This window comes from Hylobates moloch, unplaced genomic scaffold, assembly GCF_009828535.3.
Source record: "Hylobates moloch isolate HMO894 unplaced genomic scaffold, HMol_V3 SCAFFOLD_2, whole genome shotgun sequence".
Taxonomy (NCBI): domain Eukaryota; kingdom Metazoa; phylum Chordata; class Mammalia; order Primates; family Hylobatidae; genus Hylobates; species Hylobates moloch.
Window position 1 is genome coordinate 45,800,467 of NW_026652277.1, and position 23,339 is coordinate 45,823,805.

At 35.4% G+C, this 23,339-nt stretch overlaps 1 protein-coding gene across 12 annotated transcripts in view; it reads right to left on the reverse strand.

The window, feature by feature from the left end:
* PTPN13 (protein tyrosine phosphatase non-receptor type 13) overlaps positions 1-23,339 on the reverse strand; it is a 220,211-nt gene that overhangs the window by 50,111 nt on the left and 146,761 nt on the right. For 6 of the 12 annotated variants that reach the window (XM_032145615.2, XM_058433087.1, XM_058433081.1 and 3 more), the window contains 10 exons: positions 21,953-22,115; positions 16,252-16,669; positions 16,014-16,111; positions 14,124-14,180; positions 8,855-8,944; positions 8,419-8,526; positions 8,116-8,247; positions 3,155-3,615; positions 1,610-1,756; positions 863-956 (listed from right to left, as the gene is read on the reverse strand). In XM_032145615.2, coding sequence (XP_032001506.1) covers positions 863-956; positions 1,610-1,756; positions 3,155-3,615; positions 8,116-8,247; positions 8,419-8,526; positions 8,855-8,944; positions 14,124-14,180; positions 16,014-16,111; positions 16,252-16,669; positions 21,953-22,115 — 1,768 coding nt within the window. The remainder of the gene's footprint in view (positions 1-862; positions 957-1,609; positions 1,757-3,154; positions 3,616-8,115; positions 8,248-8,418; positions 8,527-8,854; positions 8,945-14,123; positions 14,181-16,013; positions 16,112-16,251; positions 16,670-21,952; positions 22,116-23,339) is intronic. The other 6 variants (XM_032145708.2, XM_058433074.1, XM_032145796.2 and 3 more) reach the window with 5 other exon arrangements.

Sequence of the window (23,339 nt, forward strand, 5' to 3'; positions counted from 1 at the left end):
TTATGGTCTTATTTCATATTAATTTGTTTGAGGAGGGACTCAAGCAAATTCTGGAAGAAACTGTGTTACAGAGTTTCTTTAATACGTTATTTAATTTATTCCCCAATTTTATGGCTAATGTTAAGTATATTTTAGAACAATATCTTTATAAAAATAAATTTAAATCAAGAGAGAAGATAAGTTGAACTATAAATATATAGAGATTGGAGGAAAGTTCTTAGTTCTTACTAGAAGTGTAGATATCAGGCTGGGCTCAGAGGCTCACGCCTGTAATCCCAACACTTTGGGAGGCCAAAGTGGGGGGATAACCTGAGGTCAGGAGTTCGAGACCAGCCTGGCCAACATGGTGAAAACCTGTCTCTACTAAAAATACAAAAGTTAGCCCGGCATGGTGGTGGGTGCCTGTAGTCCCAGCTACTTGGGAGGCTGAGGCACAAGAATCATTTGAACCCAGGAGGCGGAGGTTGCAGTGAGCCGAGATCGCACCACTGCACTCCAGCCTGGGTGACAGAGCGAGACTCTGTCTCGAAAAAAAAAAAAAAAAAAACAAGTGTAGATGTCAGTGTTTTTACAGCAATTTGCTTCATGGTACATGTAAAATATGAATGAAAGCACTATTTTCTTTCCTTTTTAATTTTTTTAACTTCTCACACAATGGTGATGTATAGATATCTTCTGATACTAGAAAATAAGCTGGAAAGAAGAATTTTTGAAATGGCATCAAAGAGTTTCTTAATGCTACAGTTTTATAATTGAGTATGTTATTTCATATCATGAATTTGAAGGTCAGTTATCAACTTTATAATTTCTTATTTGTTGTAATATTCATATATATAATTCCTACATAATATAAACACTATACCTTTGTGAATTCTACCATCAGACTCTGCTGCTCCCTGGGGAATAACAGCTTTTACATAAATGCCACCATGTCTGACACTCGTATTCACACCTCCCTAAAGAGAAAAAGACAAAATAATATTTTATAATATGAAAAATTTTGCACTTTCTTTCAAATCTTAGGCCTAGAAAGGATTCATCAGCCAAAGCAGTGGCATCCCATCGGCATGTGCTGATGTACAGTATATTCATTAGTATACTAATGAGGGATATTATATTCATCAGTATAATTCAAAAATAATTTTATCAAATAGCCTATGCTCACATTCTGACTACCTCAAATATACATATATTCCTTGGGAACTTCTAATTTTAAGATACTAACATATTTACAAGGTATTATATATTATGGAGAGTACATAGAAATATACAGTCTTTAAATACTAATGATGTAGGTTAGAGATATATAATCTATGCTCATGTAGAAACTGTCAAATATCTACAAAGCATTGCATTAATTTTACAATTTGCAAGTTTTATATGCAGATAAAGCAAGTATTAAATCTATGGAGAAAAAGGTAGTGTTTGTCTAATTTTTTTAAAATCACAGGAAAAAGTGACTAACAATTTTTAAAATAGTTTTTAGATATGATTCAGTTTTAGGATTTTGGAAATATTTGATGTGTTCCTTTTGATGCAAAATAATTCAATTAAAAAGTTGACATACAATAGGCTGCTGGAAATTAAAGAAGAGAAAACATTTGAAAACCTTGTCAAACAGTACCGTGACACTTATCCCCAAGCTGTTATCATTTTTAGCCAGTTCAACCTCAAAGATATCTCCAGGCTTAGGAGGCAATGAAGAAAAAGTTTTAAAATTCATTTTGTTGGATGTATTCACTGAAGAGGAAGATTCCTTAACAAAGAAAAACAAAGATTTCTTGTTAGAGTCAAAATGAATTATAATTTTTCTTTTTTTAATTTCTTTTTTTTTAAACCTAGCCCAAGACAAAGCTGACTAGAATCAAAATGAATTATTACTGAAAGACAAATATGTGTTTTGGGAAAAATTAAGAAAAAGCAAGATATTAAAGGATAGAGTACAGTCAAAGAACATAAAGGTTGGAAGAGATCTTAGAGATCATCTAGTCCAATGTATTCATATTTTATGGTTGAGGAAACTGATATCCAGAGATTAAAGAGCTTGCTTCAGGTCAAACTGCTAGATATGGCAGATGGAAACCTATATAGAACCCAGTTCAAACCTGGCTTTTATATAATCCTGGTCCAATGATTTTTATATTCCTAAATTTACAAATTAATTTTATTTCCTTTAATAATCAATATATATCAAGCAGTAGCTTTTAACCCAAGCATCTAAAATGGGGTTTCATGTTTACATTACTTATATTTATAAATCCAATAATATAAACATGGGAACAACAGCTAAGCCCTATTTATAAGAGCATAACTCTTATGACAAATGTTGATTTTTCAGTAAACAAAAGGCATAAGATTTTTTTCTAAAACTGCTTGTGAATTTGAGTTTAAATTTATATCATTTCTAGGAATAAGCTACTCTCTTTCTTCTCTTCCTTATCTCTCTCCCTCCTTTCCTCCTTTCCTTCCCTTCTTTCTGTTAGGGTCTGGCTCGATCACCTGGGCTTCTGGTCTCAAGCGATCCTCCTACCCAGCCTCCCAAGGAGCTAGGTCTACAGATACATGCCACCTCGCCTGGATAATTTTTTAAGAAATGTTTTGTAGAGATAGGGTCTTCCTATGTTGCCCAGGCTGATCTTGAACTCCTGGCCTCAAGCAATCCTCCCACCTCTGCTTCCCAAAGTGTTGGGATTATACATGTGGGTCACTGTGCCCTGCCAGAATGAGCTATTTTCAATGTCGTTATTATCATTCATTCAGAACTTCACAAGAATTTAGACTATAAATAGTGAATTCAAATGCCCACTATATGAACTATTTAGAAACAATTTTCAGATATTAAAATTCTCTTATTAATATAAACATTAAATACACCAGAGACAAACAACTGGTAAGAAAACAATCATAATCTGCACATTCCTTCTTTGGGTTATTAGATAGCAAGTTTGCAGAGTCATAGCCATTTAAAGTTATTATCCAAAGCTGTTGATTTCGCTGAAAGTTAGCATCAAATCCAGTAGCAATTAGAAGATATAAACTATTTCTTTTTTCCAGAATAATGAAAGCATCTTGTAGATTATTGTGCTCTGTAACTTATTTGCTGCTATTTTGCTTTGTTAAATGAGAAAACCAAAATATTAAAATTAAACTATGCCTGTTTTGGTGTTTGATGATCCTGACTGCTGGAGTAAGTGGCTTCATCCATGTCTGAATCTCCATGGTCTGAGTAATCAGTTGCATCAGAAATGCCTGGCTTTTTAGTTTTGCTTTGGTTACTATCAGTGGAAGTCTTTTTCTCAGCGGCTTTGGATATTACAGATGGGGAAGGGCTGCCATGCTGTGATTCTTGCCAGGTTTGGTCACCTAAATGGCTGGCAAAGAAACCATTGACCTGGCTTTGAGACAAGCTGGCACTCTCGGTCCTGGAATCTTGAGAACTCAGGCTTCCTTCCCGCAGGCCCCCAGACAGCCCAAAGTTCTCCGAGATGTGCCTCAGGGTACCACGTGACCAGTGGTGATCCTTGGTAGAAGAATCTATAGCACTGTCTTGCATGTAGGAAGATTTCTTCATGTAGTTTTTCATCTCATTGGTGAGATGCACAGGAGTAGAAGGCACTAAAAGTCAAAATCCATCAATGAGAAATAACAAGTTAGTGATACACATGCTGGTGCTTATACACATACACAATGTTTCCTGAAGATTGTTGGAAGGATTTTATAAGGATGACACACAAAACACCATTAGGTCATGTGTTTGGTAGACTTTCTTTGCTTTCTCCTTCGGTCATTCTTGTGACAACCTCTATTGAAATGCATACCCCTTTCACCTTAACTCCCCATTTCCATTCTCTAAGACCCATTTCAAACCAGTCTTCTCTGTGGAGACTCTACTGATTCCATAGGTAATTTATATTTTCTTAGTATCCCACATTCTTTGTCCTTATTAAATAGTCACTTGCACACTTACTTTATACTGACCTACTAGATTGCATTTTTTGGACTCTAAGTGATTACCATGGAAGGCAACTCCAAATTGCTTATATATAGTTCTTATCAAAAGCTACTTTAGGCCAAGTGCAGTGGCTCATGCCTGTAATCCTGTAATCCCAGCACTTTGGGAGGCCGAGGCAGGCAGATCACTTGAGGCCAGGAGTTCAAGACCAGCCTGCCCAACATGGTGAAACCCTGTCTGTACCAAAAATACAAAAATTAGCTGGGCATGACAGTGTGCACCTGTAGTCCCAGCTGCTCGGGAGGCTAAGGCAGAAGAATCACTTGAACCTGGGAGGCGGAGCCTGCAGTGAGCAGTGATTGTGCTACTGCACTTCAGCCTGGGTGACAGAGCAAGACTGTCTCAAAGAACAAACAAACAAAAAGCCACTTTAAAAAGCTTTCTGAAGACACAAACCACCAAAGACACGTGTAAAGGAATTAAAGATGAGAATTTATAAGAAATTAAAAGTTTTATGTAGTAACTGACAACAAGGGAAAAATTAAGAGTAATGAGCAACTGGAGAGAAAATATTTGTGACAACAAACAATAAACAAAGAATTAGTATCCCTAATATATACAAAGAGTTGCTAAAATTCAACAAAAAAGAGGTTTTCAAAACTCCCATGGAACAAGGGATATGTAGACTGGAAATTCAGAGTAAAATACAAATAGTAAATATATGAAAAGACATTCTCACTATTGCTCAGGGATCTTGCAGTTTCATGCAGTTCTCTACTTATTTGGCTGACAAAAATCAGAATGACTGATAATTTCAAGCACCACTGATGGTATGAGGAGAAAAGCACTGCTATATCTACTTGGTTAGTCTATAAATTGGTAAAACTTTTTAAAGTCCAATTTGGTGGCACTTGTCAAAATTTTAATGTACATACTTTTTTTTTTATTATACTTTAGGTTTTAGGGTACATGTGCACAATATGCAGGTTTGTTACATATGTATCCATGTGCCATGTTGTTTTGCTGAACCCATTAACTCGTCATTTAGCATTAGGTATACCTCCTAATGCTGTCCCTCCCCCGACCCCACAACAGTCCCCCGAGTGTGATGTTCCCCTTCCTGTGTCCATGAGTTCTCATCGTTCAATTCCCACCTATGAGTGAGAACATGTGGTGTTTGGTTTTTTGTTCTTGTGATAGTTTACTGAGAATGATGTTTTCCAGTTTCATCCATGTCCCTACAAAGGACATGAACTCATCATTTTTTATGGCTGCATAGTATTCCATGGTGTATATGTGCCACATTTTCTTAATCCAGTCTATCGTTGTTGGACATTTGGGTTGGTTCCAAGTCTTTGCTATTGTGAATAGTGCCGCAATAAACATACGTGTGCATGTGTCTTTATAGCGGCATGATTTATAGTCCTTTGGGTATATACCCAGTAATGGGATGGCTGGGTCAAATGGTATTTCTAGTTCTAGATCCCTGAGGAATCGCCACATTGACTTCCACAATGGTTGAACTAGTTTATAGTCCCACCAACAGTGTTAAAGTGTTCCTATTTCTCCACATCCTCTCCAGCACCTGTTGTTTCCTGACTTTTTAATGATGGCCATTCTAACTGGTGTGAGATGGTATCTCACTGTGGTTTTGATTTGCATTTCTCTGATGGCCAGTGACGATGAGAATTTTTTCATGTGTTTTTTGGCTGCATAGATATCTTCTTTTGAGAAGTGTCTGTTCATGTCCTTCGCCCACTTTTTGATGGGGTTGTTTTTTTCTTGTAAATTTGTTAATGTACATACTCTTTAATCTAGTTCCAGGCATCTAACCTCTAGAAATGCATACATTTTCAATGGTGTATTAAAAAGTGTATTTGTTGGAGTAACATTTATAATAGATTTATAGCTAACCTGGATACATAACAATAGAAGAAAAGTTAAGTAAATTTTGATATGTCTATAACATAAATATAATGTGGCATTAAAAAGATATGCATGTACATGGATAGCAACAGAATATGTTGAGTAAGCAGTTACAGAATGGTATTTAGAGTATAAAACAGATTTTTTAAAAATAGTGTGTGTATGTGTTATTATATATATATATATATATACATATCACATATATATCTATTCTACACAGAAGGCTACATGTATGCCAAAAAGTTTCCCTAGGAAATGGGGTAAGGGGACTTTGACTTCTTATTTCATAGGTTTTTCATAAATTGGGTTTATTTTTAATAAACTAGTATGTATTCTGTAACTTTAAAAATTAGCAAACAAAAACAAAACTAAAAGCCTTCCTCTTTGGTGCTTAAGAATTAACAGGGGTAGCTAGAATACACATTGGTAATTTTCTAAGTTCTTTTGGGTTTTACCTCTTTTCAAAGTGACACTACAGAATAGTTACATACCATGATAAGATTCACCTACCTTTCTGAAGAAACAATTTCACAGATGTATACTTTTAACATTATGCTTTTAATTTTTATTTAGCATGGACAGAAAAAAAAACCACACAAAACTCTGCTGAGAAGAAAAGTCTCCTCTGATCCTCACAATAGGTAAAGTTCGTCTGTTATATTCCCTCTTGGCACCTTGGGCCTCTTGTTAACACTTGCCATAGTTGCAATTAAAAATCCGTCTAGTCAGACAAGAATACTCGCCTCCCCTGATAAAGAGTAAGTTCCATTAGGGCAGAGTTTTTTGTCTTGCACATCACAGGCACTGAATAAATATTTGTTGAACAAACGAATAAATTTTCTATAAAACATCTACTGAAAACATGAGTAAGATGGAAATCCCTTAGAGCTTTATTCAGGCGGCAATAAATTTATTCTGAATTCCTATCATCCTTTTGGTTTAAAAATGGTGAATAATGGGACCCAATGAAAAATTTCTAGTCTTGGCTGCTTTAAACTTAGAAGTATGTTACAACATTTCCAACTGTAGTTGTCTTCCTTTGCCTAATGTGACTAGATTATAATTAGATTATATAAGGCTCCTGTGGACAGTGGTGGTGTCTTCTATTTCCCTTCTATCCATTGTGTTTGCTCACAGTAAACATATTATTTATATATGTACATATACAGACATACAAAATATATATAATATCCAGTAAGAAGAAACCATAGTCAAAATGACTCATCTATATAAAATTTAATAAGATTTTATCACAACATATAACATGTTCATGTTTTTCATCTTCTATCCAAAGCTATGTCTAAAATTCACTATCTAAAATTGTTTTTCAGCTAATTTTTTTACTAATTCTTTTATGTATTTCCCAGTTTCTTTGGCATGAAGGTAACTTACTTGTATCTAGCACTTCAATGTTTTTGAAAAACAATATTAATAACAGCTAAAATTCACATTTAAATGCTTCATAGGTACCAGGCAATGTGCTCATTCTTTACATGTGTTATCTCATTTAATTTTCATAATCTATAAGATAAGCATGTTTATAGTCACCATTTGATATACGAGCACAGTGAGGCTTAGAAGGTTCATGTGATTTGCTCAAGGTGTATAGTCTTAGGTGGTAGAGACAGAATCTGACCCTGGATTCTGCAACCCTCCCTGTTTCCCACTGCACTGTTCTATGCCACAGGGGCTATTGTGCTTCTTCCACACAAATACTGTCCTACCACTTGATCCTCGTAACAAATAACTCTGTGCAAGGCAGACAAAGCAGGGCAAAGATCACTGTCTACTCTTTAAGTAAAAACAAAAGAAAACTATGGCCCAAGAAGGCTTAAGTCATATAGCTAATAAAAGGCATAGGCAAAGCTCAAACGCAGGTCATCTGATCTTCTCCAAGTGCTTTGTCTCTAAGCTGCTAAAGACTGGGATAATGAGACAAAATGATATGGTCTTGTTTTAAAATTTCTGGTTTTTGGTGGTGGTTATTTCTTTTTCATAATCTGGTTCAGGACAGGACTTTATAAATAACTATTATGTAATATTAACTACATAATGATAAATGACTCTATCTCTGATTTGACAAAAGGAAGATGGAACTGTTCCACACTAAGTAATCAGAGTTTACTTAAGTTGCATCAATTTTGTATAGAATGAATCCATTTTTGTGCAAATATCACTAAAAAGGAATGAGACAGAAAAGTGAAACAGAATACATAAGTAAGAGACATTCATATTACCTTTGGATATCTTTTCTTTTGGCTGAGAGATAACAAGTGTCACATCTTCAGGTGCATTTTGCAAAATTTCAATTGCAGCATGGTGGCTGACTCCCTCCAGACTCACACTATTCACAGATATCAAACGGTCTCCTGTACAAATAGACAATCCAGTATTTTCAACAACAAAGATACATTTATTCTGAATCTTAGAAATATCATCTCTTTCTCAATATTTTTGTTTGGCCTAAGTTCCATTTTCTCCACCTGCGCAAATTCATGCCTGTCAGAAAATACTTAGAAAATTACCAAAATGTAAAGTACCTGGCTTCAAGCATCCATCCAAGTCAGCTGGTCCTCCAGGGGCAATTGAACTGATAAATATGCCTAGGTCCAGTCTTCCCATCTTCTCCCCACCAATAATTTGAAATCCTGTAAAACAACACATTTTAAAAAGATTTTCATATTGCTGTTTTCAAACACTAATGATTAGCCTGCCTGAAACACAGAAATGTGGGGACTATTGATATCAAATAATTAGTAGGTAACATGTATTAAATTTCGTGGAAGTATTTCTTGTAGGCATTTCATATTTGGCATTTGGTGACTGGGTGGGTAGGGTGATGGGCTTGTGGGTGGGCAGCCAGTCAGTATCTTGAGATCAGAAGTGAGCTGGTGCTGCAATGCCAATGCTATGCTATAGACTTTTCCTCTGAATCCCCAAGAATCATAGAACTTCAAGCATCTCACAGTGACTTACCCAAGCCATACTTTGCATCTTTTTTCAGGTTCACTAAGGTGATCTCCCTTTCTGGTGAAGATACTATGCTCCATCTTTTGTGTAGCACATCTATTGGGAATTTATAATTTAAAAATAAATATAACATGCTCAGGCATTAAGACTGTCAGCTTGTTTTAACAATTTAAATGTTAACAAAGTGTGTTAATTGCTCAGTCACTTAAACATATATTTTAAGTTTACTGATACTGTTAATATTTTATATTTTTACAGTGATTTATAATTTATAAAATGACTACGTATTACATTTATTCTTCATAAGCTATCCTTTTGAAATAAGTATATTTCAGTTACAAATGATTAAATAAACCTCAACAGGTTAAATGATTTGCACAAGTTTAGTCAGCTAGTACAGGAAAGAGCTGAACTTTTCAATTTAGGTTTTCTGTCTGTTACACCACAATCAACTCCCTGAATTTGACAGTGCTTAATATATTAAAAAATTCCTTCTAATTAATGGTTAGCATTTTAATTTATAATTAGTAAAATATTCTTAGTAAGTTCTTGAGTAAAATAGCAAGAGGAAACTGGATTTTTTTTTTTTTGAGACAGTCTTGCTCTGCTGCTCAGGATAAGTGTAGTGGCATAATCACAGCTCACTGTAGCCTTGACTCCTGGGCTCAAGCAGATCCTCCCACCCCAGCTTCCTGAATAGCTATTACGACAGGCACGTGCCATCATGCCCAGCTAATTTTTTATTTTTGTAGAAATGGAGTCTCTCTATGTTGCCCAGACTGGTCTTGAACTCCTGGCCTCAAGTGATCCTCTTGTCTAGGCCTCCAAAAGAGCTGGAATTTCAGGTGTGAGCCATGGTACCTGGTCAGAAACTGGATCTGTTAATAGTCCCATTAATAATTCCTTGTCTAGCACATGTACTCCTCAAAGGATCTTCATTCATTTCAAATTTTATTTGTGAAACAATCTCACAAGTAAGTAAAGAGATTTTTAACTATTGTTTTGCAGATGAGGAGTAACAGCTTGTGACCTGCTCAACATAATAACTAGTATCAGTGCCCATTAAAATGCCTGAAGTCAGTACTTGATAAATCCTAGTTAAATAAATTGAATAAATGTCATAATCAGAACTAGAATTTACTTTCTCTTATTTCCACCAGGTTTTTTAAAGTAGGCTAATCATACACAATTAACTTCTGAAACCAATAAATATGACACTTAATTGACATGTTTATCAAGTTAATTAATCTACTTCGCAATTCAAGCATTTACACAAACACACACTTCTTAACATCAATACAATGACAGTTCAAATTGGTCTGTGTGTGAAGGTGTTGGTGGTGGTGAGTTCGTTCAACATATTCCTAAGGATATTTTTGTAAAGTGAATTTTCAAATTCAACTCTACATACTTCTCAAGTATATTGAAGCTTTCTGAAAATTAGAGGTTTTGGTTTCACTAAACTGTAAGCCAGAATTTCCTTAAACCTTTGTATGCATTTTTGTAACAACCAAATCAGCATGAAAACAAACTTTATTTCTGTATATGCAACATATAATCACCCATGGACTTAAAATTGTATTAATATATCACAAAACAAATAGTAATTTTGTCACAAAACTTGTATTGATGCGTAAATGATGTAAATGTGATACTTCATATTGTATAAATAAATTCCTTTAATTTCAAAAGACAGTAACAACAATAATTTCCTCTCAGGAGTGAATTAGCCTTGTATCTCAATACTGTTTTGGTGCAAGTTTTCTAGCTCTCTGTAGAGTATATATTCCTATTCTGTCATTTCTTTTTGATCCAAACTTAGTTATTAGCAATAAGAGTAGTGGTAATTCGGTATTTTTAATGATTTTATTAATTAAATTACAAAAAGTATCATTGGACAATGGTGTGAAGTACTTTACATATTAGGTGATCCTAAGCAAAAGCCCATACATTATTTAATGCCTAGCTTAATGAGTTTAAGTATCCAAGATCCTTTTATAAAAAAATAGGCAATTAGCTCTATTTTTTAGCTAGAATGAATACAAAACAACACAGAACAAAACCCATAAAATTAAATAAAACAAGTAAGGGGGTGAGGTCACATTAGGAACTGAAATCAGTATAGCCTTTAAGTGACCACATTGATGAGGTGGTAAGAGAGAACAGATTAAATCAAAGTGCTTTGTAAAGTGATTAAATGATGATCATTGCTTTAAATTTCCATTTCCTCCTTCAAGTTTCAGATTTAATCACCCACTGTTCAGGAATTGGGATACTTGGAAACTAAGGAAATCCATTATTCTATGGTAGGTACTTAATAAGTCCATTAGGCATACAGTTCCCAGAAAAGCAAAATCCCAAGCAGTAAAGACAGAATAAAATGAAAGAAGAAAGAGAAAATGGCTTGAGGAGACTAATGGCTGAGTTGCTCTGGTTCTCATCCCAACTAAGAATAAAAAGGCACTTAACTGTGGTGGGTTTTAAACATCCCAACAAACCCATCAAAAGTTGAAAATATCCTAAGTCAAAAATGCATTTAATACATCTAACCTACTAAACATCCTAGCTTTAGCCTAGCCTAACTTAAATATGCTCAGAACACTTATGTTAACTCATAGTTGGACAAAATCATCTAAAACAAAGCCTATTTTATAATAAGGTGGTTACTATCTCATGTAATTTATTGAATACTGTACTGAAAGTGAAAAACAGAAGGGTTGTAAGGGTACTCAAAGTACAATTTTTACTGAGTGCTTATTTCTTTTGCACCACTGTAAAGTCAAACCATGATAAGCCCATGACCATCTACAGTTTGTGGTTTAGACACTTCAGGAAGCAACATGACAAACTTAGCTAAAAGTTACTTTTCAATTGCTGTATAATAATTACAGTAAAACAAGAAACATTAAAATCAATTTTACTTAATTCTTGGAAAAGTTTTACATATTTTTGTTTTTACTCTTATAAAGGAAAATAACCAGTGTTTTTTTTTTTTTTAAGTTGAGCAACTTTTGTTTTTGAAATCACAATTAATCAAGGGATTAGAATCCTTTCCATATCACCTTTTCAAAATGTGAGATTACAAGAATCATGATTTTTTTATCTTTTCTTTCAAATTTCACATTCTTTAAGAATCTCTGGAGGCTATAAAAGGTAAGAGTGAATATAATACATTCATCCTTGTTCTAAGTGATAATTTAATATTAACTGATGTTCATTTATAGTTTTCATCTAATAATCTTGACCAGCAGGAAAAACACTGAAATTAGAGTAAGAGGTCCCATATTTGATGCACGGGCAAGTAATTTTACTTTTTGATCCTTAGTTATACTATTCGCAAAAACATGTTTGCCATGCTCTATTATGTGAAAACTTGATTCTCAACAGAGTACTAATTCAGGCTACTTGGCCAGATTCAAAGAGAGTTTGAGGAAAATACAGCCTTGTTCATATAGAGGCATACCTCTATATGAAGATGGATTGGCCCTACTGTCCAGGGCAGGTGAGATTTTAAGCCTTCTGAAGGTTTAAATAGAGAAACTACCCAATGTAAATTCATGCTCATTGGCCATCCAATGTACATTCATATTCTTTTTCATTATAATCTAAGCTAAAACACATTTAAAATTATCATACCTGAATGGATTATTATCCAGCTTCTTTCAAAAGCTTAGCAGGGAGAAATAATACTTAGGCATGATCACATTATGAGGAGGTCTAAAGAGTAGATTAGAGTGTAGACTCTAGAAAGACGGCCTTTGTTCAAATCACGGCTCTACCACCTGCTAACTTTGTGACCTTCTGTACAACTTAACTCTCTATGCTTTGGTTTCTCATGTGTGAAAAAAAAATAACATTAACACCTACCTCATAGGGTTGTTGTGGGCATTAAATGAGAAACAATAAAAAGTGCTTAGAACAGTGCTTGGCACATAGTAAGCACTAAATAACTGTTAGTCAATAATTACTACCATATGGACATGTTAATAACTAAGGTATTTCAGGTATATAAGCATTCTAAATTCAGTCCATGTAAGGAGTTTGATCACTAGAAAGCTATATAACAGGATTAGCAATTTACGTCCAAGTATAAGTTCAATAATTTTTTCTTTAATGATAGGCCCTCATATTTTTTGAGGATACGTTCAAAAATAAAATGAGAAGGAAAGAAACATCATCTTCATTTGCTATGAGTATTTAAGACATTCTGTGTAGTTTTACTTTTAAAAGCAATTTTAATTCCAAGAAATATTTTCTCTCTTAAAGAATTAGTATGTGTATTTTTATTAGAGAATGAGAATTATACAAAATAGCACTCTGGTGTTTGACAGTTTTGACCTAAAAATACCCAGCAATTCTATGTAGTCCACTCTTACGCCTTCTGTTTTATCCTACAGGTATACTGAAATATTGAAACTAAATTTACAACTTCATCAAGTTTAGCTGTATTAGTAATTTTAATTAACATAATGGCTTCTTTCTCATCAGGCTTTTAATTATTTCAACTTTAAGAGTCTAAGACTGAAACATTTTTGGAGGAAAGTAGTGTATAGATAGTAATAAAACATTATTTTCTACTCATGAAAGTTGTTAGAAAGATCAAATAAGATAATGTATATGAAAATACTTTGCAATCTAAATTCTAAAAATTTTGAAGCCAGTGATGTTCAAGTCACTGGACATTTCTGGTCTTCTTCCTATGATTTTGCTTCTTAGATTCCTTCTAAACTATAATTTCAGCATTTAAAGTCTTCAAAATATCCTCATAATATCTAGCATAAGATTAAAAACTGGTCCCCACTTAGTTCTCAAACTTTACCCCAGTCCCCACATGCCACCACACTGAGACTCTTGCAGTTCCCTAAATTTCTCATGATTCCATGTCTCTGACCATGCTATGCCCTTGATCTGGAATGCTTATCTTTATTGTTCCGTCTGAATAAATCCTCCTTTCCCTCTAAGATTCAGCTCAAGCATCCCTTTAAAATAACTGCCTCAGTTAAAACTTTTTAATAGATATTATCTCTCACCTGAACTATTATCTTAGCTTCCCAATTAGTGTCCTTATCTCTAATTTGTCATTTCATCAACATTAGCCTAAATCAGAGGTCCCATTACATCACTATGATGCTGAAAAATACAACTCTCCTTTAACTTCAATGTAAGATCAAATCCTAGGCATGGAACTCAAGACTCTTCATTGTTAGGTCCAAGACTATCTCAGTAAGGTACAAGAAATGATGGAAATGAGGGGAAAAACATTTTGTAAACCTACCATTTTCTTTTAAGGGTACTTGGGATGAAGAGTTTCCAGAACTATGCATAGTCACTCCTGTGGCATAAATTAAATTATTAGACATTTCATAAGATGGTCAGATGCCAGATATCGAAGTGATTTCTTCTGATAAGTTCATAAAAATCAATAAAACAATAAGGCAGCAACATTTTGTATTTACACTGAGAAAACATCCTCCAATGGGCATTTTCACTATTTTAAATAGTAGCTAAGCATAATAACTTATTTTGCAGCATAAATTTAAATACAAATATATTGTTTCTGACAATATTTTGATATATCAAATATGAATTGATGAAACTGGAATGAGTTTTTCATTTATTCAAATGTTAAAAGAAAAAATTCATTATTCAGTAAGAATGAATAAATACAAAATGCAGAAAAATTTCCTTTAAGAGTGTTTTATGTTTTCTATAGAATATTTACTATTTTCCTTCTGATATATAATGAATTTTCATGTAGACCAAAGCCTTCTTAATGAAAATAGTTTAGAATGTATGAGGCCCCGTTATAGGTGAACACTTTGAAAAGTATTTCCTAAAAGATCAAATCAATCTCAGCCTATTTTCAACACAGAGTTACCTATAGAATGAAATCTTGCCTTTTATCTAAGTTTTTTTAACTGACTGAAATTAAATTGATGATAGCGTAATCTCTGAAAGTTGCAAAAGCCTACATTAATAAAGTAATGTTGCTTCCATAAATATTTATGTATTATAATGCAGAGTTCTCTTTTGTCTTCATTTACTCCACATACCCCGAATCCAATTATAGAATAAAAAAAGCTTTTAAACTTTGGGTAATTACAGATAAATTAACAAACCTTGAGCCTAAGAAGAGAGTTTAGTAATATTTCGTAAGACAACAGAAGGGAAACAATCCTAATTTCCCTTTTGTTTCCCATGCTGTTTCATATTTTGAGTAGTAGTTAGATCTCTGTGCTTAAACATCCGTTCTTTTGAAAGACTGACTCCAGTGCATTTCCCTTTTAAGTTGCACAAGGCAACAGGAAACCTGAACTATTTATCTTAAAAGGTAGCATGTGTATGTGCATATATATAGATATATATGCACACATGCATGCACACACACACACACACATACACACAACTTCACTTAAATAATATTTCCTGCTATCTGGGAGAATTTGAAGAAACTGAAATCAACTTAAGAACTTCTACCTATCAACCACAGCACATTTCATAAAATTATCTAAGGTTTTAGAGACAATTTTGTTCCTGCTAAGTTGAAAGCATCCTAAGAAAATGTTTCTCCAAAACTATAGCATTACCAGTGTTCATTCACATCGGCTTGAAAAGAAAAGCCAAAAAAGGTAATCCAAGGTAATGGCACTGTGACCAAGAGAAGCTAACAGACTGGGCGTGGTGGCTCAAGCCTGTAATCTCAGCACTTTGGGAGGCCAAGGTGGGCAGATCCCTTGAGTCCAGGAGTTCAAGACCAACCTGGGCAACATGGTGAAACCCTGTCTCTATAAAAAATTATAAAAAGCCAAATATGGCACTGCGTGCCAGTAGTCACAGCTATTCAGGAGGCTGAGGTGAGAGGATCACTTGGGCCCAGGAGTTCGCGGCTGCAGTGAGCCATGATCACTGCACTCCAGCCTGGGTGACAGAGTACGACCCTATCTGAGGGGGAAAAAAAGAGAAGCTAACAGTCTGTACCATGAAGCAATCACTTGTTAAATCAAGTGCTAATTTGATTTGGTGCATTTTAAGTAGCCTAAAATTTATATTCAGTTTTGGCAATTAGGACATGGAACCCAGAATAATTTGATAATTAAGATGATCTTGTTCACTTCCCTCTGAGCATGAGGTATGGGACAAAGAAGGTAAGCTTGTTTTTGCTGACCTAGAACATATGCTTGCCCAGGGTCTTCAATGGATGAGGAGTCTGATTCATGTTTCCTCCTTTCAGGACTTCTATTTAAACTCGCAACAGACTTTGAACTGAAGAGGGAAAAGGAAGGTAGGAGGGAAGTGTCAATGTAAAAAAAATACGGTGAAAATAATAAAACATCAAAACAAAAAGAAACGTATGAAATGTAGAATTTACAAATATGTAATTGGGTTAGTTAATATGTTCTTACTTATTAAGTTTTGTCACTCCTGCCAAAGATTCTGCATCAGATCTTGACATCTGGTGAGAAGGTTTTCCCACCAACTCTGCAACCGTTTGTGGTGGGGGTTCCATGTTAACAATGACATTTTTCCGATGTGGATAGAGAGAGGCCTGACTGAGATCATGGTATGATTTACTCATCTCTCTAGGCTTTTCCTCCCATGAAGCTTTATCATTCTTCTCTTTTGAACTGTTTTGCAATGGCTGGTAAAGTGACAGCTCTGAGCAGGATAGCCTCTTCAGAATCTCAGCTTGAACTGATAAAGGTCGAACAGCAAGTTTGTTGAGGGTGCTGCTGGCCAGACTGCCAGTGCTGATTGCTCGTCCCATATTAAATCCTCTAACAGACTCTGCTTGGAGATTCAGGCTCCTAAACGAAGCTCTCTCTACAAGGAAATAGGATTGCTTTACATGATGGAAATGCCATAGTACTTTTATGAGAATAATTATGTTAATAAATAAGCAGCATGCAGTTTTTAATCATTTTGATTGCCAGCGTAAGTAGGTAGCTTTCAAAGTGTGGCAATCGGGGTTTTAAAAAGGAGGGTTGAAGATCTGGTTTTCACAACATATTTTCATCTCTTTAGCTTTCTCTTAGTTGCAGCCTACTCAACATTTCCTGCTTCATCTAATGATTTTCTTGGACTCAACAATGTTTGGGGCTCAGGCTTGCTGACACCAAATTCCTTATGGGTTTCAGTTAGCAATGAGAATGACATTTAACACAGAAATTTTCAACCCTAGTACTGTCTCAGATAAAATATCAGTACCCAAGGATAGGGAGAGGGAGAGACAAAACCTGGATGGGTCGAGATGGTGAATACACACCTGAAAAAGCTATGCAGAGGAGTTTTGCCCAGACAGTTTTTAAAGCTTAAGGCAGATTGTGGTCACAGTGAATTGCATACTTTAAATGGGTGAACTGTATGGTATTGAATTATATCTCAATAATGCTGTTACAAAAACAAAGCATTTACGGCAAATTATTCCTTTTGTTATTTCACTACTATGCTAAACCCACCTTCTCACTGGGCTGACTTAATGATTTATCTGAGGCAACAGAGGAATGGGAGAATCAAACAGTACTAATCTGTCTGTTTTAGTATCTGTAAATTAACGTGATCAGGGAACTGGGCATCTCTTTATGCTTCAATTTCTTTCACTCCCAAATACACATCCAAAGTTCTCTTATAGAGGCTAAATTTACAGATACTTTATAACAAGTGTTTGGCTATTCTATTTTGTAGGAACCAATGTCACAGTGATATTTTAATATTTGAGGCTAGTAACAAAAGCAATGCAGCATATGTAAATGAAGAATAGGAGTCAAGGATTTCAAATGATTTAGTTTTTCATGCAGTTAGTGACCCACATCATGAGGCACTCCCTTTGATCCCCTCTGGAAAGCAGCAATTCTATGTTGTTGCATTCTACATGGAATTAAGTTTGACTGCTACATACAACAACTGGGAAAACTTCCTTTTATAAAGAAAATGTCTCCCTCAAGGGTGCCAGGTGATGATGATGAAGATGAAGAAAAAGGAGGAGGAAGAGGAAGAGGAGACAAAGGAGGAGGGAGGGAAGAGAGGAGGAAGAAAGAAAGAAAATATCAAATGATTACTGACTTAGATTCTTGGTTTGTTTCATTTATCTTCTACTTCCTAGGAAGATTAATAATTGATATTTTCTCTCAGGCATAAAGAGGTAGGAAAACATTAAAGGTTTTTAATATTCATGCATCAGAATGAAGTTTAAAGAAACATGCCTTATTGTCACTAGGAAAATTCAATGATCTCTCTCTAAAGTGGAAGTGGGCACCAAGTTATAACAAGACCTTAAAAAACAAAGACTTTTAAAAATACACCTTTGTTAAAAATTCCCATAATCAGGCTGGGTGCGGTGGCTTACACCTGTAATCCCAGCACTTTGGGAGGCTGAGGCAGGCGGATCATGAGGTCAGGAGATCGAGATCATCCTGGCTAGTATGGTGAAACCCCATCTCTACTAAAAATACAAAAAATTAGCTGGGTGTGATGGCAGGTGCCTGTAGTCTCAGTTACTTGGGAGGCTGAGGCAGGAGCATGGAGTGAACCCGGGAGGTAGAGCTTGCAGTGAGCTGAGATCATGCCACTGCACTCCACCCTGAGCGACAGAGCGAGACTACATCTCAAAAAAAAAAAAAAATTCCCATAATCATCTTTACCTCAAAATATAGTTTTTATTATAGCAAATAACGCTATTCTATTTTCATTTACTTTATGAGTAGCCTGTAATCAAAGAAGCAAAATGAAGTCTTCAGAAGGAAATGCCTTTACACCCAATAGATTTCTCCATCCTTTAAGAAAATGTGGACCAACCTTTGGCAGGAATAAGGATAGCTGGCTCAGTTTAGTCAGTTTTATGAACATATTAGGGAGTATGCTATTCAAATCCATTTGTAGCCTACTCTTGGATATGGGATGGGATCATAAACCAACCATTTATCTGGTCTTTCCTACTGCCTTTTACCTGGAAAGAACTCCAACATAGATTAAAATGAAGCTGTATCCTAATACTGTTTCAAATTTGAACACAAAGGCTCGCTAGCTCCACACTCAGTCTGCAATCCATACTTCCTAATCTGTTTCTGCTATTGTTCAGTCCCCGGTACCATTTTGTGCTTCCTTATCTCTCCAGCTTAATCATATTCTCTTTTTAGGAGAGGGACTTCATTTATTCTCTTATCCCATAGTACTGTGCACTTATAAATAGTAAATGCTCAATAATTGATTAATCTTAAATCCATGCAAATCAGTTCTTGGGAAACTCATCAAACAAAAAGTACACTGGATTAGGAATTAAGAGACCTCTATATATGACATGAGGGAAAAACACTATCTTCTTTGAACCTGTTTTGCCATTAGTAAAATTTTGAACTTAATGACCTGTAAGGTTCTTTCTAGCACCAATATTCTATGACTCTAAAGAAGCGGCATACATTTGTTAGTCCATTAACCTCCCACAGATAGCACCAGTTGTTTTCACTTGTAGTACAAATAAATAGGCAGACAGTTACTTATAAGCCAAGGGGAAAGATAAAGCTCACATCTTAAAGTGCTTTCACATATGAGGGCAAGGATACATAGCTGTTGTGATCCTGGGGGTAAACCTGTTATATGTATATATACGACATTATTCCCAGTCCCACTCCATGGATGAAGAAACTGAGATTCCAAAAAGTCACTTGCTTTCCTAAAGTCATTCATTCATCTACTACTACTGCTGCTGCTGCTGCTGGTGCTGCTGCTACTATTACCGCTATTACATAGTATAGCAGCATATAGTATAGTAGTAGTACTATCTCCTAGAGGTAAAACAATGTTGATGATGGTGATGACAATAATGATAATGAATACTTCAGTAAATATTTACTGAATACTTTGTGCCAGGTAGTTTTAAAGGATTCTACATGTATGAATTCATTTCCTTTTCACAACTTTCTGATATAGGTATTATCTTATGGCAATCATTTTATACATTAACTAAGGCAAAGAGTTTAGGTAGCTTGCCCAAAGTTTTAGGGCTTGTAAGTAACAGAGCCTAGTTTGCACTGGCAATTTGGCTCCTGAGCTCATGCTCTTAACTGCTATACCATATTGTTCTTCAGTATAAGAAATGTTGACGATGAGAGACTAACTTCAAACTTTTGTCTTCTGATTCTGTTCACTATACAACAACTATAACTAAGTAACCTTCAATTGTTATGGATTGTACTGAATAGAATATTAGTCAAAGTAAGAATGCTGATGGCTCTAATAGGTCTGATATTTCACTATACTTTGGAAATATATAAGAGCATATAAACTTTCTAGCAGAGCAAAACAGAAAGAGAATAATGATATTATAGCAGTGGTTATTGTATTTTAGCATGTGTAAAAATCATTACTGAGTTGGGAGGCCGAGGTGGTCAGATCATGAAGGTCAGGAGTTTGAGACCAGCCTGGCCAACATGGTGAAACCCTGTCTCTACTAAAAACACAAAAATTAGCTGGGCATGGTGGCGGGCGCCTGTAATCCCAGCTACTCTGGAGGCTGAGGCAGGAAAATCGCTTGAAACCAGAAGGTGAAGGTTGCAGTGGGCCAAGATTGCACCCAAACAAGATTTTGACAAGAGCCAAACTCTGTCTCAAAAAAAAAAAAAAAAAAAAAAAAATCATTACTGAGGAAAGCCTGTTAAAGTACAGATTCTAGGGACCAAATTCCCAAAGACTGTAGCTCTCTGAGTTTTATGTAGGTTCCTGGAATCTTCATTTTAAATCAGCATACAACCTCCACCCCCATCATGATTCTGAAAGGTTGAGAAACATCTAGTCATAGGTTGCCGTTGCCCCAGTCTGCTCTTATGGGGAAAATATTTTCTGAATGTGAAACAGTTTGGATAAAGAATTAGAGGACCCTGCTGCACAAGGTCATCAGTGCCATTCCATTAAATTTGTAAATCACATACTTCTGACTGTTTCACTTATACCTATAAGAATTTACTATGTAGAATTAGATTCTGTATAATTTTAATCTCTAATTGCAGAAATCACCAAATCAGTTTTATCTCTCTGAAATTTAAATATTTCAGTTCTGATTGAGATATTTTTTCAGAGTCAGATGAGTTTCTTCTGCTGGCTCCTTTTCAAAAGAAAATAAACCATTCTCCTGACCATTTACATTGGGTACTATGATTATTCATCTCAATCTCAGAGCAGTGATGCACCCAAGTAAAACTAATAGGTGGTAAATCTGCCACCCAGAAGACTATACAGTGTGTCTCTTCACCGTCCTGTTCTGGGTGCATACTTCCCCCATCCTCTGCCTTGTTTCCTGTGTTCTTTCCCTCATCTCTAAAGCCCCTCCATTTATCTCCAAACTGCTTGCATTATTTTTATGTTTCATATCCAATTCAAGTGCCACCTGTCCAGTACTCTAGCCTCTGATTTCCCTCTTCTAACAGTATAGGTGATAAAGTCTGTACAATATAATCTGTTATTGAAATCCTGAACTTTTTTTTTTTTTGAGACAGTCTCGCACTGTCACCCAGGTTGGAGTGCAATGGCGCGATCTTAGCTCACTGCAACCTCTGTCTCCCAGGTTCAAGCGATTCTCCTGCCTCAGCCTCCCAAGTAGCTGGGATTACAGGTGCCTGCCACCACCACACCTGGCTAATTTTTTGTATTTTTAGTAGAGATGGGGTTTCACCATGTTTGCCAGGCTGGTCTCAAACTCCTGACCTCGTGATCCACCTGCCTTACAGGTGTGAGCCACTGTGCCTGGCTGAAATCCTGAACTTCTATTGTGTATTGCTGTTTCAAGCATGTTGGTCTTGCCTTTCCAAATATTGGATAAGTTTACCGAGGGTAGAGAACATGGCCCAAATTTTTATAATGTTTACATCAACTAGCCTATCATTGCTAAGCACAAAATGGACACTTCAACAGGTACTCCCTAGGAGTATTCTCTCAGGGTGAACATGAAATTGAAATATTGGCTTCATTTGTGACACCTTTATAGACTTGATTTAGCTATTTAACATGTATATACATTATAAGTTTTCATCCTAATCATGGCAGTTCTTTTAAAACTTGGTGGCAAAAATTATTCATATTCCCAGGAGTCATCTGAAATAGTCTGCTTCTCCTTACCAATATCTTGGGCATCTTGGTTGCTCTGTCTTGCTCTCATCTGTAGCTGGAACTTATGCTGGTAAGAGCAGAGGTGCAGCAGGTACTGGCATACCTTACTGTTGTCTGTCTGGAAGGCATGTTTTATTCCATCTGATGTATTTTGCAATGTGATTTTCTTTTTCTACAATATTAACCAAGGGTATTCATAATTATAATAAGTAGAGATATTATTTATATTTCTTGTTGTTAGGCACTGGGTATTGACTTACATCTAATATAAATATAATCCTATATAGTCATGCATCACTTAACAATAAAGACATGTTCCAAGAAATACATCATTAGGTGATTTTGTCATTGTGCAAACATCCTGAAGTGTACTTACACAAACTTAGATGGGCTAGCTTACTACTACACACCTAGGCTATATGGTGTAGCCTATTGCTCCTAGGTTTCAAACCTGCACAGCATACTACTGTACTAAATACTGTAGGCAATTGTTTGTGTAGTATACATCTAAACACAGAAAAGGTGTGGTAAAGATACAACATTATAATCTTATGGGACCACCATTGCTCGTGGTCAGTTGTTGACTGAAAAATCATTATATGGCACATGACTGTATTATTATAAACAAATGCAAGAAATAAATTAATATTGTTTGCCACTTTCAGAAATTGTAGGCTAAATCTAGATTGTATATATCAGTCATCAACAAGGGAAACAGATTCCTTTGATAAGATTATTGATATTTTGAATTTATGGTAATGTTTACAAACACCAAAACTGTTTGAAAAGGAAATAATAAATATGTGTTCTACTCTGTCGGATAAAGAAAATGAAAGTTCAACAATAATTTTTTTATTACTATATAATGATAAGAGCCAGGATTCAGTCAAGTAGAGTCTGGGTGGCATAAAGGTTGAATAGAAGTTGTGGAAAATTAAAGCAAATGTGAGATGGAGAACTACTGGTAACATAACTGCTGGGTTGAGAGATAAAACACATTGATATTTAGAGATGGTGATTTGTCCCAAATATAGGGAAAGTAGGAGAATCATCAAATCAGTTTTATCTCTCTGAAATTTCTTGAAAACTGAATGTCTTTTGTGGAAGAGAGCATACTCCAACTTGTGACCTATATGGTGAGGCTTGCTGGTGACCCATGCCTTAAGAGACCAGTGTTCAACATGTCGGGGATCTAAGACTAATGTCTCTGGAGAACCACTTAAGTCCAGTTACACTGTACTCTAGCTCTTGGCTACTGTGCAGATTATTCTACTTCATGTCCCTTGTCTTTACTTCAGATGTGGAAATAGGGATGGAAAAGCCAAATTTAGTAGGCTTTCAAAAGTTGTAATAACAGGGTATTACCCAGACTTCAATCATGTCATCTTTACAATTT